This window comes from Atractosteus spatula, chromosome 4 (assembly GCF_055471065.1).
Source record: "Atractosteus spatula isolate fAtrSpa1 chromosome 4, fAtrSpa1.hap1, whole genome shotgun sequence".
Classification (NCBI taxonomy): domain Eukaryota; kingdom Metazoa; phylum Chordata; class Actinopteri; order Semionotiformes; family Lepisosteidae; genus Atractosteus; species Atractosteus spatula.
In genome coordinates this window covers 17635993-17655543 of record NC_142709.1, presented here as the reverse complement: position 1 = coordinate 17655543, position 19551 = coordinate 17635993, and the positions used below count along the sequence as shown (strand labels likewise).

Below are 19551 nucleotides of genomic sequence, written 5' to 3'. Positions count from 1 at the left end.
ACTGTAAACAGGCGCCGTCCTTCGGCTGAGACGTAAAACTGAGGTCCTGACTCCCTGTGGTCATTAAAAATGCCAGGACGTTTCTCGAAAAGAGTAGGGGTGTAACCCAGTTTCTGTTCCAGTATTCTGGAGTGATCCTAACAATCACTTCACATAAATAGAACGATCCTTGGGGACACTGAATAAATAAACATAAATTATTTGTTGTTTTCATCTTTAATAACAAAACAAGTAAAATGAATAGTGCCAGTAGTGAATTTATTAACACATTAATCTATTCAGCATTATTGCTGTTCTTTGCAAGTGTAATGAAATAATTTGCTCTCACCTGTCAATTTCCCATTTTAACAGAGAAAATAAGAATATAAAAAATACGATAAAACATTGCAGTACAAAGGAACTATTACAAAGTATTTCTATAAGTAACTATGCAGCTGTTTTATTAATCATTTCAAAGTCATACTTCATTATTTTGCTTTTATCAATGTCCCGTTGTTCTCCACAGAGCCCGATTTAGCAAAATTATCCATGGAAAAAGACATGGATACTTCTTCTTTCAATGTTGCATTGCTTAGTATTCTATGATATTATTTTACACTCTGATCTTCCAGCCATTCAACATCACTTACTGTTTTAATACTGAAATAGCCTGCATCTGAAATAGTGTCATATTTCAAACAGTGCATTACCAATACAGAAGACACCGTGAAGGATGTTTACAGCTGTACCTAGTCCGAAGCATATTAAATTTAAATAATCAAATTAGAAGTACCATTTTTTTGTGAAAGTGGCTTGTTTCACATATAGCTTGTGTACTTAATCAAAATCATATGACTGCTGCAATGCTATTAAGACAGATTCTTTTTTAGTAGTATTTCAGAACCTTAGCTTAGGAAAAATGGAAGGTAAAGTATAGTTCTATGTTGTAGACTAAGGTACTGAAAAGTTCAAATCTAGGACTTTGACTTGCAAAAGTACTGCACTGATTTGAAAATACATTTCTTGGCACAAATATAAAACAATTTAGCCTCTGGAAAGCCTGATCTCCCCTTGGAATGAAACCAATAGTATATGGTAGATGCTACAGGGTGAAATATCCTTGCTCCAATGGTAATTGTGGTTACAATAAAAGAAACAGCAGTAGATTTTAAGTTACTGGAAGAGTAATGACCATAATACACAAGCATTATTTCAACAAAAATGGCAATATCAAAATACCACCAAAACAAAGCAAAAGGTTAAATTCAAAGTCAAAGTTCATCTTCTCATGGCATGACTATCTACGGCAAAGGAATTTCTTCATAAGTAACTCTGATGTAGGGAGGCTTCATTGGCAAGTGCCAATACTCAAAATTATAGTACAAGTAGAAGCTCTTTTCCAGCACAACCCTGTCATAAACTTTGAGAAGACTGAGCAGGAAGTCTTTGATGGATTGGTGAGGTCGGAAGAAATGGAAAAAACTCCTAATGTCAGAGGCCAAAGACTTCATTCCACCATCCCCAAAGATGGTTGTGTCATTCCCCAAAAAGCTGGGCTGTCCACTGTACAGGAATATCCTGGTGTAGTTGGTCTGGAGAGTGCTTTTTAAGGTCACACCCATATCTGCTAGTTTCCTGTAGGTCCTGTGCACAAACTTAGAGCAGTCGTAGGATTCAAACCACACAGTCGTATTGGGGCTGGGGTCTGCTTGCACTGTCCATGTCTCATAATAAATACCAGTTTCATTGTCCTGCTTCACCCATTCGGCCATTTTGTTGAACTGAGTGCCTACAATGTAAAACACAAAAGCACAGAAACACGATCTTAATGACAGCCTAAGTTGTTAGGCATGTTCCCCATACACACATTCCCAGCTTTGGCAGAACAAATTCATCTTTGGAGCTTTGACATTGCATTATTTTACTGACTTCTCTTACGAGAGACATTCAACAGGCTGAGTATAGTACTGATTGAAATATATCACTTCTATAACCTAAAAACACATTTTTATTTCTACATGCATTCAGATTTGCAAGACAAAACAACCAAAACAGTATTGCTCTAAAATAGTGGTTATATACATCCAAAAGTAATAAAATCGCTCATATTTAATAGAAAAAAAATATCCTAAGTGTTCAACTTCACTCCTCAAGGGCCAGGAACCAGCAGGTTTTCCAGCTCACTTTCAATCTTTAACAGCTGAAAATCTTTTTTAAAAAGTTGTATTTCATCCAGATGAGCTACTAATGAGCTCAATTAGGTCTTTAACAGCAGAGGTGAAACACAAACACACAAACAATGCAGCCTCCTGGGAATAGAACTGAACAGCACTGGTCTAAATTAAAAAAAATGCCTTTGACCATGCAAGAAGACCTAAGTGTGAAATTAGAACTTAAATGAGTGTGTACTACACCTACCTGTGATTTCGGCCACTTTTTCTAAAGTGCCGTACTGTTTCCAGTGCTGGTCATCTATTCCTTCATAAAAGCAGGCAGCCCCCTGGTTGCACCAGAAGGGGGCGCTCAGCTCTGGCCTCAGGTGTGGAAAGGTACAGTTTCCAAGCTGGAATAGCTCATACCACTCCATGGTGTAATTTTGCCCTGTAAGAGTACTCCTGAATCCAATGGCATCGTGCATAATGTCCTAAAACCAGTAAAGCATACCGGCACTGTTACTGGGTAGGTATTGTACAGTATACACTGTCATAAGAACCAACAACTCACTTAATTTTCATTAATGAAGTCTACTAAATACTGTTAATCTCATTTTAAGCAGCAACCTCTTCAAAGTTTCCAGTCATTTATCTAAGCAGGCGGGAAGGATTTCTATTTCTGTATAAATGATCTGTTTGTGTAATGAAATACTGCAATTTCACAGGTAACTGTACATGGTGCTATAACACTAGAGAAAACTAATGTGGGATACATATTGAACTGTGGAAATACACAATATAGTCTACTTCAAGATACAGAATAAGTAACACATCAACAACATTTAACTGTTACTTGTGCTATAACTTGAAAAAGACTATATTGCATGTAACAGATTTCTCTATTACACCCTGTACAGTTACCTGTGAAACAGCACAGCAATTCCTCATTATTCAAAAAATATATTTATGTAAGTCAATTTGCATAAAGGCTTGAATAAACAATAAAATTAATTACATGCAGTGCTAATGATAATATATCAGTTTTGTAAAAATCCCATTTAGGAGTTATTAATACACTGAGGTAACCTGCACACTGTGACAGGTTAATGAATTGTTTACATAAGGAACACTTACGAATTTGCCAAGCAGATCTCCGTATTTAAACTCCCATACAGGCGCCTGCAGTCGGAAGACCTGGATGGTATCTGAATCTTTCATTGTGGGAATTGTCCCGTCGGGCAATCCCGTGGGACAGAAAGTATACAGCGCCCGGCAATAAGGATCCGGTTTAGGACGGTGATCAAAGCGTCTGAAGCAAAGGAAAAGGAACATTGATGTTTAGATATTGTTGCTATCGTGAAAATACAGTACATCCAACATTTCCTACCATCTCATACTTGAGCGTTGTTTAGTTCTTAAGTATAAATCTGATATGAGTGTTAGTATCGAAATACCGTTATTTACTGATATTCTCAAAGATAAGAGATTTGAATTCTTAATGTAAGGGATAAAATTATAAAATGAACGATGATGTGTAAATATGTTTGAAAATGGTCTGGTAATTTTGCCTTTAAATGATGCATCCTTTGTGTTTAACGCCATATTTTAAATAAACCGATTTTAGGTACTTCACTAAACCCCCGAATTACCTAAATTATGCCTTACTCGTTTTCATATCCCGTATATATACTGTAAAAAGCTGTTCAAAAGGAGCCCCGGTATCTTAGCAGCGAGGGCAGAGAAGCACAGACTTCAAGTGTCAAGCGTTTACTTACAGTAAGTGCATGTTAAAATGTTTCTGGATTTCACAGCTGGTGCGCCTTCCAACAAACGCTCCTTTCCTTCTCTTCAATCGAATTAAAGGCAAGGTCGATTTTGTTTTAACCAAAAAAAATCATATTTTGTAGCCCAAATAATAAAGATACATTATTTATTTCCGCAATCCAATTACATTATATTCCACAATCATCTCCTTAGTCTTACTGATGGTCAGTTCAGAGAGATGTCTGTGATTCTTGTGATTTTTGTGAGTTCGCGGAAAAGACATTTCATTACCAGCAACTACTGCTGCACGCTGTATTGTTGTGCATTTGATAAATAAACTTTGATTTGATTTGATTTGATTTATGTTGGTATGCTGTACTTCTTGTACTTAAATCTTGTGACTGAAGGGATCCCCGCCCTCTAAATTTAGGAAGTTGGCGTCGCAGCCAGTTCAGCCTACGAATGCAATGGTTTGCTACATTTTCCAAACGATTCTAACAAATGTGCATCATTTCTGGTATTACCCTAAGTGCCGCTTAAACCAGATATTGTTTTTGTCCTGATCATATTTTAGAGAAAAATGTGTCAACGCAGTCACCTTTGCAATAAATCGCCGAGTACGAATTCCTCTCACCTGTAAGGGACGGGCCATTCCTGGCGGTTTCGTCCATAATCGGTCCTGGAATCGAACTCCTGCAGACCCAGGCCAGTCATAAAAAACGTCCCAAATATTACAATCCCCACATTTACCATCACTAACCATCACACAAGACTGGTTAGGAAAGAAAACTGTCAGTTACTTTGCATCCCCTCAGTTCCTGGTTTTCTGCGTCACATGATTGTTACTTGTTCATGTGACCAACGTGACCACAACGAGCTTCCTTGTTTGTAGAATAGGGGCAGAGTTATTGTAACTGACTGCATTTTCTACTCCTGCTAAAAAGATACACAAGGACAGCAAAGTCTGCGTGGCGAGTGCTTATGATAATCTGAGTCTTTGATTATGGTCTCCTAATTTGGCTAACTCAAATATCTCCAGAAAATAAGCACATGGTTACGTATCCATGAGCGTAATGTTAAGAAGGCGCATTCATTCTTTTTTCGAAGTCGCAGTTTAACAGTTATCTTACTATTAAGTCTGTTATAATGGCAGTTATTGGCGACGTAGCGAAGGAGCACTGAAAATGACTGTGTGTCCTGTATACGGTGAGGAAAAACCTGCTCATATTGCACAACCACTTGCAAAATGGAATGATGGAGAATGGACGATCAAACCTTTTTGAGACGTTTTTACGTATGTTGAAATATTACCTTAGAATTGTATTTATTGCATGAACTCTGTACCGTACATTGTTGCAATAAAGATGATTTCCTTTTAAAAAATAATTGCCAATTTTTCGCACAGCATTGATTTGAAAAACGAAAAACTCACGAAAGGGGCCACACAAATTGACTACATTTATTTCACGTGCTGTGGACCCTGAGACAACTTTATGATAACTTTGAACTTGTCCTCGTTTCTCTCGTACTACAACTGAAATAAATAACAAAACAACCGTTAGAACGAATGAAATAAAAAAACAATCATAAGAGCATCCTACCAGTGTGACTGATCGATTTAAAAGTTACTTGTTTCAAGGGCGAAGTGATTAAATTGTGCTAAATAGGAACTGATGGTGCTAGAGACAGTTCATAAACTACTTAAAATCCGATTCTGATGTACAGTAAATCTTTTAAATGAATTTAATACTAAGCAAACACTCAGTTATTCGGGTCCTTTTCAGGAAGAGCGAGTGCGTTTCGCCTCCAGTTTGATAGACGCAAATTTTATCAAACAGAATGATGGTTTACATTGATCAGTCCTTGAGCATTTAAAAATTGCCTCTAGAGTGCAGCTTTCTTATAAACGACCGAATCAACTTAAACTATTTGGGGATCATGACAAGTTAAAGTGTTTAACAGTATGATGATAAAACGTCCTGAACATATGCTAGTATATTTTTATTAAGAAAAATTATAAGTCTTCATGTTCTTTTGCAGAAGTAAGCGTTAAATTACAGGTCACACGCGTATGAAGAGGCTTCACTTTGAAGGGGGAAAGCGCCTTTATTCAGAGCTGCTGTGACACATCCAGGGCAGGAGAGGTCGCTGTAGAATAATGGAAGGATTGAACGAGCGTTCGCTCAGCACCACGCCCCCCATCCTTCTCTCATAAGAGCCGCAGTCAAGTTCAAGGGCTCTGGAGTAGTGGAAGTTTTTTTGAAGTTTTTACAAGATGGGCAAGCGAGTGGCTGTAGTTCTGGCTGGTTGCGGAGTTTTTGATGGAAGTGAAATCCATGAGGCTTCTGCGGTGTTGGTTCACCTGAGTAGAGGCGGTGCAACTGTAAGTGATTTTATTTCTTGAGATATTTTAATTGCGACGACCAGCAAAAAAAAAAAAATGCCCCGCAGAAGTCTCCACAGCCGTAACGTGTTTTTCTTCTCTTTTCAGCATGGAATAAACCTTTACTTGCTCCTTTGCAGCCTATGCATGCTGACGCAGCTACCTACTTGAACTAGATCAGCAAAAATTGTTAGCTGGTGTGTCTGCGTTGTTTGAAATGGTCGTGCCCGAGTCCGTGTTGTTAATATAAATAATCCCACGAAAACGAAATGCCTTGCATCCAGAATAATACTGAGCAGTTGTTCGCTAAATAACTCCGCACATCCCCGCTGAAGTTCCTACTATAAAAACGTCAATTAAGAAGCCGTTCTTTTAAAATTGGGGGATGTGAATTTCGTGGGGTTAAACCTTGATTCTTAGCAGAGAGGTTGATTGCGTTAAGAGGTCCAAATCCTCTCAGTTCCCTTTTCGCCTTAATCTATGGAATTGGTCAAGATGAAGTAACAATGATGACTTGAAAAAGTCTTGTTTTGCAGGTGCAAATGTTTGCTCCTGACGTCGACCAGATGCACGTAGTTGACCACTTGAAGGGTGACCCGACGGAGGAGAAGAGGAATGTGCTGGTGGAAAGCGCCCGGCTGGCAAGGGGCGATATTCAGGATTTAGCGCAGCTCAAAGTTGACGAACTCGACGCCGTTATATTTCCAGGTCACCTTTTTTTACTTTACTGTTTAAGAGTGAGGAAGCTTCGTTGCCACCTATTTTCTATCCATCTAACCTTAATTAGCCAAGTAACTACGTTATTTAATTGCGGAAATCCCCTTATTGTGCGAAATGAAAAGTGTGTGTTTGAGTGAACAGCGGTTTTGTTCATCTAAATATTGGCTAAGCTTGATGCTAAGCAAGCAACGTTAAAACGCCCCTTCTTTCTTCCTAACGACTAGAGCGTTTTTAATCATTAAATATCTGGTTTTTCATTAGGAGACTTGGATATACCTGGGCGAGTAAAATTATTTCCTCTTTTAACAAAGGTTTTGCCTTTTTTTTTCCAGTCCTCAGCCAAGACTAGAGCGGACGCGAACATGAGTTTTTTTTTTGCTGTTTCAGGCATGTTAGTCAAGTGAGGGGAGTGCTGTACTGTAGGTAGTACCCAGTAGTGATTAGTGCTCTGGATTCTGAAGTGTGAATTGTCAATTTAAGTCTCGGTGTATCTTTGAGCCATGTGCTTTACTCAATTCTTCAGTAAAATTCCAAGCTCCACATGTCAGTTTGGAGAAATGTTGGCCAGATACCTCATGTTTCATGACTTTGATTTTTATATTGCATTTAGAAGTGAACTTGTTATTATTATGGTTTTAGGTGGGTTTGGTGTTGCCAAAAACCTTTGTGACTGGGCAGTGAAAGGAAAGGACTGCAGTGTCCACAGTCAAGTGGAGGCTGCTTTGCAGGCTTTCCACAGTGCCAAGAAACCTATTGGCCTGTGCTGTATCTCCCCTGTATTGGCTGCTAAAGTCATCCCTGGCTGTGAAGTGACTGTGGGATGTGATAACAATGATGATGGCAGGTAACTGTACTTTGTGACACCGGTTCCTTTCTTAGATGTACTTCCTTTCATAATAGTGCTTTTAGAATTAATTCTACTCTTAGTGCTTAATATTGTAAAGTATTGTTTACCTCTTTAATTGCGGATTGATTTATGGGACATTTACCCTGTTTCTCCTTCCATGTGAATAAAATGGTAACCAAATGTAATTAGTAAAGTAAACACTTGCCTTTATTCTTCTACAGAATTTTACAGATAAATTGTAATACTTGAATTTTAACATTGAAATGCCTAAAATGAAAATGGTTTGTTCAGTACTGCCATGCTACCACTAGGAGGCATACGCGGTCTGTGATGCACTCTCGCATGTAACCCACTGTCAAATTGGCAATTCCTCTATGTACTCCATTTTGATTTTCAAATCTGCCTTTTTTTTTACTTGAGGTCAACAGGTAGCACTGTTATTACAAGTGCTTAACTGTGAAAGACTGAATGAAAACTCAAAAGTGACATTTAAGAAGTAGTATGCAGAAGATGGTTAAGCCTCAGTCCTTACCGTACTTATAACCATAGTCAAAAAGGAGAAAGCTTCTCTTGTATTTTCCCAGGGGTATTATTTCTGCAAGCTGTCCGCTGCTTTTTTTTTTGTAAAGGCAGATTGTGACAGACATTTGAAATGTGCAAACCAACTGCTGCAACTAAGCAATACAGGAAAAAAATTGAGGAAGACTGTATTTAACTTGAGCCTTAAAACTTATTATAGGACAACTAAAGTGCTTCTAAGGATAGGCATTGAGGTTGTTTAACTTTAAGGCAGGGTTTAATGCTGTTGGGGTTAGATTTAATGTTGGAATGGGCTTTAGGTTAGAAGTAAATTAACTTCTCATTTCCATGGTTAGACAAATATAATACTTTTAAGTGGAGTGAAATAACCTTCCCCAAAAAATGCTTGTTTCCCTACTTTATTGACCTAATGTGACCCTTTTCCTCAGGGCAGTAGGTTTTGGCAATTTGTCAGTGTCCAGTAAGTCTAGTTCAACTGCTCTCGTCTTCCCTTCCTTTGCCTCACTGCTGGTTTTCCGTCCGCTTACAGGTTTCCCGACGCGGAGACGGCTGGCACGATAGAGCAACTGGGCTGCAAACACGTCAGCAAGGAGGTGACGGAAGCTCACGTGGACGAGAAGAATAAGATCGTCACGACCTGCGCATTCATGTGCAAGGCGCCTCTCCATGAGATCTTCGATGGTGTTGGTGCAATGGTACAGGAAGTGTTGAAACTTGCTTAAAGTTTCCTGGAGCCTTTGGAAAGTACACAGACATGATCCGTCTTGCCCACTGGAATTGAAAAGCATCTAATAAAACTAAAAGCAACTTCTTGTCTTGATGGTTTTTAAATGCTTCTCAAGCAGCACCCTGTGCATTGGACACCTCATTGTACACTGAATATATCTGATAATCAGCTTGATATCCAGGGTCTTCTGTCCCAATACCTGCACTACATGCTGTATATACTGCATAGTCAAAGTGTAAATTTAAAACCAGATGTGGGGCTTGAGCATTAATAACTTGTGGTCACTGCAGGTAACTAATGCGTCCTTTCTTTAAACTGCCTCCACTTACAAATCCAGCTCAAACTGTTGCCCTTTTCTCTTGACAAAAACTGTGTGCAGTCAGCATTCTATTTTGTACCTTAAATTATTTTCCATTTCCTTGCCTCTACGGGACTTGGAGGGGAAGGCTATATCATGATGAAACGCATGATCCGTGTTCCATTTTGCAATACTTGGTATCTGCCCTCGCTGTGGGTTTCACTATATGTCAGCAATTGGCTCACTGAGCACTGCGAGGAGCACAATGGACAGTCTAGGTTGCCTGCTGGCCTAGGATTGATTGTCGAAGCAGAGATGCGCGTGTTCTAGTTATTACTCTGTACAAAACAAGGAACTTCCTGGCCTCCCAGTGTGATGAACCCATGTCCGGGGCAGTATTGATCACCAAACTTGTTTTCTCTGCTGTGCTTCCATAGCCAGAGTATAGGCAAATTGATGTTTGGCCCACTCAGGCATGGTTTTCTCTTGGTTGCAGTGCAGTGTGGATGGGTATGACAAATGCTGGTTGCTTCAAATGCAATAAGCACTTGTTTATTCCAGTTAAAGCTATTGATTTTACCCAATGTGAACAATTGATTTTTGCTGCCATTGGGTACAAATGTGAAGAGATTTTTTTTTTGATCATGATGACCGACTTCAAAAATTTAAGTGGTACCTGTGATGGTTGTAAGTAGGTGTCAAAGTACTTAAAGGACATATTGGATTTATGTAGCATTTAAGCACTTGTAACATCGTTACAATGAAATGAACAGTAGGCTGGGGCACATTAGTCTTATTTTAGAGGAAATAGATTATGATAAGCGCAAATTGAACATAAAATGCTCAGTGCTGCATGTTCTTTCTTTAATGTTTTAATGAAAGTTAGTCTTGGAAGATAATGTGCCGGCTAAAAGACGGATCAAGTTAAACCAAGAATTAAGGATTACCAGTTAATGAAGGACCGCATTTAGGATTGAAAATAGGAGACAACTCTTATGTGTCAAGCTTATTCTGGATTGTGATTGAACTGCCAAGGCACGCTGAAGCTGAAACCCAGATTTCCTTAAAGAATAAACTGGATCGTTGGTGTTTGAAGAATTCATCTTTATTAAAAGACTAGGGGGAAATGAGTGGCCTTTTCTGAGTTGGGGCCTTCCTCTTATCACTTATCACTTGGTAAGTCTATACCTGATGCAAGTTATGCACGTTTCAGACGTTGGTTTTATGGAATAGATAATTGATTATCTCCCTGTTTTATAACTAAATTTAACCCAATGTAATTCTGTTTTTTTAAATTTGGCAGTTTTTGAGGGATGTATAAAAGGGAAGATTTGGCAGCAAAAAATATCAAATTCATTGTAAAAGTTAATAACATGTTCTTTACCTTTACTTAACAAAAGTTAAGTTGCTTCCATCAGATAAGTCCTGGCATTCACATAAAGCTATGCAAAAACTAAAGCATTACAAAAGAAAACCAAATTGCTGAAGACAAAAGTTAAATATACACTTCTTCAGCTATGGATAACTGAAATATTTACAATGATTTTGTATTTCAGCTTCCAAAGCTCATTGCCAAATGCTCATCAAGTGTGAGGATTTTAAGGTGCTTAAAAGTAAGGTTGGGAACTCCTACTAGGGTGGAAAGTTTAGCACATGAACAAGATTGCCACAAAAGGAAAATCACTTTGCAATGAAGAATGTCCAGACACGTCATAGCCTGTGGTTTGTAACTTGGGAAATACCAGTAGGTCAGTGGCTGGAGTTTAACATGAGGTTGTGTTCAGGAATAATGTTTTCTCATTCGCTTGCAGGCATGAGCTGAGCACGGAGCAGTCTCTGATGTTCTCAAGGTTATCTACTGTTTCAATAATACCCTCCACGGATTCCAGTGGCAGCACTGTTGTTGCATTGGCTTTGAACTTTTTAAGGAGGTCTTCTTGGCTTAGAGGCTTCTTCCAGTGACCATAAAATGTGTTGCAGCGCTCGGTGAAAGACTCTCCATTCTGCAACTCCACACTGATGTCGCAGTACATAGTATCAAAGTTGGGCTGGTTGTCTGCTGGGCTTTCCACCTGCACTTTTGCAAGAAGGTCTTTTAGCTCTGGCCTGTCCCTTTCACGGTGGCTGAAGGATTCCACAGAAACCCTTCCATCTAGCAGGGCTGAGCAGGCGTTGAATTGGAAGGAGTGTCTGGCTTCGTGCTCGGAGGCGGGGAAAGGGCAGTTGATGTATCTGGAATTGGGCACTCTCAGCACTATCTTTTCAATCTGTTGGAAGTCGATGTTGGGGTTTCGTGTCAGCAGCCTGCCCCTCACTGCTGCCGCGGCGTCTGCCATCCAGTGCATTCCCAGGTGAGCTGGGAAACGCTTGAAGGCCACGTCCTGGTCTTCCAGGACCCACCTGTAGGAGCTGGTGGGAGGCAGCGGGTCCGGAGAGTAGTCTGTGTAGAAGGCCCCAAAGCCCGTCTCGATGTCCAGAACTTGCTTGTTGCCTTCCAGCCCCAGCAGGGCTAAGTACGACGCTTCCAGACCCCTCCGTGTGGCGTTGCCTATGTGAAGGGGCTTGGTCTGGGTCGCAGCATTCGCCAGGGGGGCCCCCGCGTAGGACGCGGCGATAGCTAGCGCCTCTCGACACTGGGTACGTCCCAGGCCCAGAAGCTTCGCTGTTGCCGCGGCGCTTCCCATAACACCCACCACTGCAGGAGGGTGAAACCTAAAAAAAAAACACATTTTACTATAAGCGCCTCATGCAGCTTTTTTGGGTGCATCCTATAAGCGCATCATATAAGTAATCTAGATTACTTATAAAACAGTGGACTATAGTATTCTCAATCATTCACTTGTGGTCTGTTTTCACTGAACAAATCTTCACCTTGCACCACATGGTACTATCAACTGTTTTTAGCTTCTTTACTGAACTGCTGAATGTAATTACCAGCAGAATCTCAAATTACAAATCGTGTGTCAAAAGCCATGATGCTCTCATCAACAGTATCAATAAAAAGAGCCTCTTTATGACATCTCATAGAAATTGAAACATTTAGACTAGGAGATTTACAAATGAGGCCTGGTATCCTGGTAGCAATGAGTGAACAAAAGAGCGCACGACAGGGCTATTTCGTCACACAAAAGCTAGTCCTTTTTTTAAGCTTTAAAACTATAGGAAAATAGGAATCACTCATTTTCTACAGGATAGAGAGCAAATGAAATGTCATATTCTAGAAAACCACTAGCAATCAGAAGAAAATAACCTTTTGGGGATGTTGTGTGCTTCCTTGGAGAATCTCATTAATCTTCCTTGCACTTCGATGCCCACATTAAAAGCTAAGAGCAGCTCTAGACCAGAGGGCCTTGTGTGCATGGACTCTGCCAAGGCGAGCAGCGCAGGCAGGACAGCGCCCGAAGGGTGTGTGGCTGGATGCCAGGTGTCATCAAAATCCATGGAGTGAACCTGGAAAACAGAGCCCAATCCCAGCTGTGAAGACTCCGATTGAGCAGGGAATATGTGTCTGTGCCTGTTTATTAAAAGTACTGATATAACTAGTATTTTCACGCAAGATGGAGGAGCATAATTTCTCTGATGTGGTGTTTTTTTTCTTATCCTAAGTCCTTAATGGATGGAACGAGTACAGGAGAGAGAAAATGTTTCACACAGTAACAAGTCACAGATCCAGGTAACTGGCCTAATACGTTGCTAACATAATCCTCCGGTATCTTTGCAGAAAATACATCATCGCTTTTAAAGTGAAATATATATACTGTTCATGTATAGTATTTTACATCCATCTGTCTTCTAACTGCTTTATCCAATACAGGATTGCAGAGGAGCTGGAGCCTATCCTGGCAAGCAAAGAACACATGGCAGGGTACACCAGTTCATCACAGTGCACACACAGACACAAACAGACACACACTCACACCAGGCACAATTTCCCAGAAGCTAATTAACCCACCAGTATGTCTTTGGACTGTGGGAGGAAGAACAAGCACATGGATGAAAGCCACACATGCCAGGGGAAAACATACAAACTCCACCCAGATAGGACCCCAGGAGTCAAACCCAGGGCACCAGTCCTGCGAGGCGGCAGTGCTAATCACTGTGCCACACTATTATTTTACAATAAAATTAAATGTTTAATGATGCCACATATATTGCATTTCTTCAGCTAAACAATGGTGACATCAAATATGAATATTTCTTAGTTAATCCACTTCATTAGTTTCATTCATTTGCTATATATAAACGATAGTAACAAACATTAAACATTATTTTTAATGTGGTTTTTCTATACAGATATTTCTGGCCTCAGGCTGGCCTAGATTAATAAATTAACAGAACACCGATGTTTTTTTTAAAGTCATTGGCACTTTTGCTTCAAATATGAATATTGAAACATTAATAATGATTTACCGCAACTCCATTAACAAAGGCTGCATATTGAGGTGGGAGAGAGATATCAGGTTTTCCCCAGACCGTACTGGTGTTTGATGCATTATACATCTGTAAACATAAAGAAACACAAAGTAAATTACACAACTTATCTCAAATTCCGACACGTCTTAAATCCTCCTTGGAATGCTTTCAAATTAACTTACAACTGATGTATCCACATAAATTTCTTCATTACTATGTTTCGCACTGATTGCACAGCAACTTAGGACAATTCTGCTGAAAGAATACTACAATCTTGAATGTTTTTGTAGGTCTCTTTAAACCACTGACATATTTGCGTTGTGAAATATTGGTAAATTTCTTGAGTTTGTTAAATAGCATCTGGAAAGAAAAGCAGAAATGACTGTTGCACTTGAAGCCTGTGGTTGTGCATCACTGTTTTAGAAGACTGGTGAAAAATACATGTCAGCAAGTCAAAGAAAGATGTAAAACAGGTTTGTTTGACTTAATAAAAACCCAAAGGATGCCAGGTCCTCCTTTACGAGTATATTAATTGTGGGGTTGAGGGAATCTGGAACATGCCAAGTTGTTAAAGCCTGGCTTACTGGCTTACTTTAATTAGCTATCAACTGTTAAGAGGACTTGATGGGCGGAATGGTCTCCTCTCATTTGTAAATATTCTTACTGTATCTGAACAACCAAAGGAAAATGCCAACGCTTTGGATAATATAAGGTGGACAATGGTTCCACCTTAAATGATCACTTTATCACCTCTAGAAAAAGAGTCGATTTCCGCCTGATTTGTAATATCTCTGGATTTTCATACAATAAAAGCCTGGTTCATGGCTTAAATTAAAGCTAACCTTTTGGGCATTAAGCGTCAACAATCAGATTTCTTATATGTCTGTGTCCACTCTCCAGACAGAAATGTCCAGGAAACAAACAAATAAAAAAAGAAATGGAATTCTTTGTCCTGTCTTCAAAGATTAATTTCTCAAGTTGTGGCCCTGCAAATAGGCTGACAATGCTTGTAGAATTTGCCCTACAGTATGTGTCTACTAGTTTGAATATAAATATGAGACAAATAAAAAAAAATAGATCTATGTTTTGTGAAGACAGGACCTGGAATGATAATGTTTGCATACCCAAAAAAAGTATAAAAAATTATTAAACACATTAAAAGGTATAAAAGCTATTGCAATTACTATGTATACAAAGCGATGTACCTTTCTACCCGTACTAAAGCAGTCTGAACGAAGTGCTTTCTGAAGGCTATGCTAATGAATCCAAAACTATGATCACAATTTCTCTGCTCCCGGATTAACACAGCAAATCAAGTACAGAGATGCGACAACAACGGCTTTGCGAACAGAGATTCTTACTTTGCTGTACTGTAAGACTTTGCCGAAGACACCAGAGGTGGTGCCCAAGAGACCCACTCCCAGTGTATCCAGAATCATCCTCTTGCTTCTCCGAACTACTGTCTCAGTCAAATGTGCAGCATTGAGGCTGGAGATAGCCGCTCCAAAACTTTCGGTGACGCCCTGAACACAAAGTAAAATGTATACTACATTTTTACATTGTCATATGCTAAACATTGAAAATCTTCTTTAAAATAGTTTTTAAAATTCTGCAATTTATTTCACCATTACATTTTAACACGTGCATTTTCATCCACTTTTTCTGAGGAGGGTCACAGCTAATACAGGTTCATTGAATTATAATGACGTTTTTATTCACAGGTGCTCTTCAAGAAACTGGAGCGCATAGAGCACACACAATAAACACCACAGAAGTAAAAAAAAAAGAAAAAGTTACATTAAAAGTAATAAGAATCACAAATGAAAAGACATGCCTCCTACGAGATGTCGTAGGAATAGCGGAATCTAACCGATTTGAAGATGTGGTACTGAATAGGAGAAGGACCCTTGTCGCCCTTTGTGTTGACGCTGATCTCTGAATCAGAATCAGAAGATCTCAGATTATATCTGTAATCAAACTAGACTATACTCATTTACTAAGTACTTAAAATAATATAGAGTTTTAGACCTTCCAGTGCCTTATTTATGAGGAAGGGAATCTAAAATAAATTACGCAAAAGTTCACGGGGAACCAGTGCAATTTACAAGATATGCTAAGCGCAGTACTTTAAATTAGTACGCAAATTAAACAATATTAACACTATAATAACACTATATTTAGACAAACATAAGTCTCAAATGCTTCCACAATAAAATATTTTCTCTTGGTTTGTGCCACAAATTACAGGCAAATTATAAAATGATAAGTTCAGTAGAGTATACTATAGTTCAGACCTTATTATTATTATTAATTATAAATTATTTTTGGAATTGATTTAAATACACAGTAGGCCTCCTATTGAATGTACGGTGTGCAGTACATATATATTCTGTATTCATAACCTGAAATAAAAAAAAATTGTATTACACTTAGAAGGATTTGAGCTAAATGTCATATAACCCTGCTTAACTAGGTAGAATACGAACAATACGTTCAGATTAGTAAGCAATGATAAAAAAATAAAGCATGTTTATGCGCAGTTTTTTTATATACATGACCGACAGTATTGACTGACAAATTCAAAAGACCTACCTTTCGGAGCATGGTGCTGAGTCTGGCTTCCTCTGTTGTTGGATTCTCCTTCCTTATTTATGACCGTCAATGCCTGTGATTTCAACATCGTATTTCCCCAAAAAATTGCCATCTCGAGAAAAAAAGTTCCCTGAGTAAGAATCAGAAATTTATAAACGGACGATAACCTTACCGGCAATTTAAAAAATCTTCGATACGTTGTCGTCTTTGTTATATTTTGCAAGAAGAGCTTTTTAATTGTTTACTTTTTAATTGTACAGAATAATTTGGACATTGTCCATCAAATACCAGGCCTCAATGCAGTCCAAGCAACTTGAAGTATTAATTTCTAATAAAATTCTAATAAATCTTTCAAGTAGCAAAGAAGACGTTTACACTTTTTTTTTCTTAAAAACGAATCATGCTTTAATAAGGCTTCTCTTTGATATAAGCAAACTGCACATAATCTTATTTTGCAAAAAAAAAAATAAAAGAACTGTAAAGAAAGTGATACTAGGAGTAGATTTCTTCACATCATGCTCAGATCAGACACGTCCATGGAAATGTAGGTATATAATGTAATTTAGAAATGAAGGATTAACAGTTTTCATGTAATGAAATATTACATAATACTGTCATATATTAACATACTGCGATGTCATTGGTTATCATGAAATGCATCAGAAAGTGCCACACTGCCTCAAGACTTGAATAAGTAAAGGCCGAGCCTTATTTACTGTTGGTAAACAGTATCACTCCTGGGAAGGACATCTCACATGTCAAGTGTATATAATCAAAGTGTCAGCTAATCAAGGCTATCTCAATTTATAGATTTCAGCCCAACTTCACGTTTCAGTGCTGTAAAACTGAAACTGATGCTGTTGAAAATTTAAGAGTTCAAGTAAGAAAATCCAGACTCCCCAAAACTATTGCAGTACACACATTGTCCAAATCTAATGATCTCTTAAAAATACTCAGAACAGCCTTTCTGCAAGTATAGGAGATAAAAGTTTGTATCCATATTGGGTAAACTTTAGCACAAACCCACAAACCAGGCTAAATGGATGTGTCACTGTTCTAACAGCTTTGCTAATGAGAGGAAAGAAAACCAAAACCAAACCAAAAAGGATAAATCTCCAACCCTGTCATTTCTGGAACAGATCTTGCAATGGAGGAACTTTTGCTCTGAGTTATACTCAGAGTCTTGCAAGAATTGGATTTTCGGGGTTTGCTGCAATAACAAGGAAATGAAACAGGGTTGAAAACCAGAATGTCAACATCAGTAAATAGCTCTTGTAGAATTTCAGAAATTGGGTGTTGCAAAACCCATTCTGTCGGTAAGAAAATAAATCTCATCGGTTATAAAGCAAAAAAAAAACTAAAATTCTTTCAATTTCAATAGACATTCCTGAAATATAGTGCATTTTTCTGTTTTACTTTTACCTGTATTTTATCACGTTTATAATGGGTTGGGTAATTGTTTCATAATATGCTTAAGCAATAGATTTAACATAACTGTTTAAAAAAAATGCCAAGAGTATATTACAGTACATTAGCAGCAAACATTACTTATTTAAAAGACTCCTTGAGGTTAATTGTTACTATCTTATGCTAACACTGTACAGGCCAGTGAATGATTATTCATAGTATTTCATAATTGTGCTGCAGATAATTGTATAACTGCATTCCCAACATGCTCTGACCTTTTTTTGTCAGTTTTATCAGCAGTTCTTATCAGGAATTATCAGTCCAATTTCAATGTGAGAGTTTTATTTGAGTTCTATCCATCATCCGAGGGAGACTGACACATGTTTCGCACAGTATATAGAGAATTGGCACAGTAGAGGTCTTAGGAAGAGGGAGGTATGGATTTCTTTACATTTTAACAACCTGTGTTAATTACGTGCCTAATAGTGCCACCTTACTGAACCTCCAATTTGAGTTAATGTGAATAAAAGGTGAATACAATTGCTGCTCAAAATATACCACAAATGTTAATGCACTAATAAAGGTCTATTAGCCACCTTCTATTTATTTTGTGTGTACAGAGTTGAAAAGTTTTAGTTTCTGTAATTACGTTGGACATAGCATTTAGCATGGTGCTTTGACAGACAATTTTTTTAAATCACATATTAGATAGCTAGAGCACAAGTCAATTTATTCCACAGTTTTCACCACAGGCTTACAGGGTGCAATGGATTATATGTGCAGAGAGCACAAATATAGCAGAGGACAAATTCATCTTAAGTAGCTGAGTGCCATTTGTCTTTAGCTAAAGAAGATGGTGTCTCCAAATGGGAAAACAATGGAGAAGGTGCTATAGATCTACCGCCTGCTGCAGGGTTCTTTTCCCATCTATCATCTGAGGCAGACGTGTTTTCTGCTGCTTTTAAATTGCAGGAGGAATGGGGAAGTTAAGTGTTGCTTTGACAGTACTAGTTGGCTCAAGCAGCTGACTCACCTTGGTCTGTGCGTCAGGCAGATTACTGGTGAAGATGTCATCAAAGGAGCACGAGGGGAAGTCACACTTGACCTCTCCCTGGTGCTGTTGCCTCTTCACCTTCTCCCCTGGGACCATATTCATTAACTCTTTTTAAAAAGCAAGGTCACAGAATATGGGCTGGTCCTGTCTGACTCTCCAGCAGAGATTCCAAGAAGTCATCAGCAATACATGGACATGGGCTCAGGCTGCAGGTCACTGTACAGCTTTCCTCATCAGTCTTCTGCCTGAAGGTCCCTTTATCAGCATCTAGAGACTTTGACTTTAATATAGAGGTTAGCTAAACATTAAAGAGGATGTAGTGAATTTAGCAAAGAGTGTTGAAGGGGCAGAACTCTCACTTATGAAAGCATATATCTTTGCTGCTAAGGATAATTAGAGTATGGTTGTCACAGTCTTGTCCTTCAAAAGTTTAGAGGCACAGATGGAATGCAGCAATAATGATGGCACAGCCACAATTACAAAGAAGTGCAGTGGTGTTTATTGTTCCCAAAGTCCACATCCAAAAAACAAAGTGAAAAACACAAACTAACCATAGGGAAAAAAAACACAAAATTATAGTACAAAAATATGTACATTAATTGATTTAAAAAAAATGACTGTTGTAGGCAGCTCCTACTATACACTACTACCACCCTCCTCCTATCTCTCTTCAC

General features: G+C 38.6%; 3 protein-coding genes across 4 annotated transcripts; 1 reads left to right on the top strand and 2 right to left on the bottom strand.

Moving 5' to 3' along the window:
* Nucleotides 1–197: 197 nt before the first annotated feature.
* Nucleotides 198–4737, bottom strand: cln5 (CLN5 lysosomal BMP synthase). The gene is made up of 4 exons (XM_088914469.1): nucleotides 4531–4737; nucleotides 3267–3441; nucleotides 2398–2623; nucleotides 198–1768 (listed from the first exon to the last, which is right to left on the bottom strand). Exons 1-4 carry the CDS (start codon nucleotides 4647–4649, stop codon nucleotides 1281–1283), a joined length of 1008 nt encoding a protein of 335 aa, XP_088770595.1. The 5' UTR covers nucleotides 4650–4737; the 3' UTR covers nucleotides 198–1280.
* Nucleotides 4738–6096: 1359 nt separating this feature from the next.
* LOC148835964 (glutamine amidotransferase-like class 1 domain-containing protein 3, mitochondrial) lies at nucleotides 6097–9193 on the top strand. The gene is made up of 4 exons (XM_088914847.1): nucleotides 6097–6279; nucleotides 6816–6987; nucleotides 7639–7843; nucleotides 8916–9193. Exons 1-4 carry the CDS (start codon nucleotides 6172–6174, stop codon nucleotides 9106–9108), a joined length of 678 nt encoding a protein of 225 aa, XP_088770973.1. The 5' UTR covers nucleotides 6097–6171; the 3' UTR covers nucleotides 9109–9193.
* A 1019-nt stretch (nucleotides 9194–10212) lies between these two features.
* acod1 (aconitate decarboxylase 1) lies at nucleotides 10213–18991 on the bottom strand. 2 transcript variants are annotated; one of them, XM_088914041.1, is made up of 6 exons: nucleotides 18857–18991; nucleotides 16417–16546; nucleotides 15186–15347; nucleotides 13822–13911; nucleotides 12662–12861; nucleotides 10213–12123 (listed from the first exon to the last, which is right to left on the bottom strand). In XM_088914041.1, the coding sequence occupies exons 2-6, from the start codon at nucleotides 16426–16428 to the stop codon at nucleotides 11175–11177; spliced, it is 1413 nt and encodes a 470-aa protein (XP_088770167.1). In that variant the 5' UTR covers nucleotides 16429–16546; nucleotides 18857–18991; the 3' UTR covers nucleotides 10213–11174. The 2 variants fall into 2 exon arrangements, with proteins under 2 accessions (XP_088770167.1, XP_088770166.1); XM_088914040.1 differs by lacking the exon at nucleotides 18857–18991 and having other exon boundaries at nucleotides 16417–16681.
* Between the last annotated feature and the right edge of the window lie 560 nt (nucleotides 18992–19551).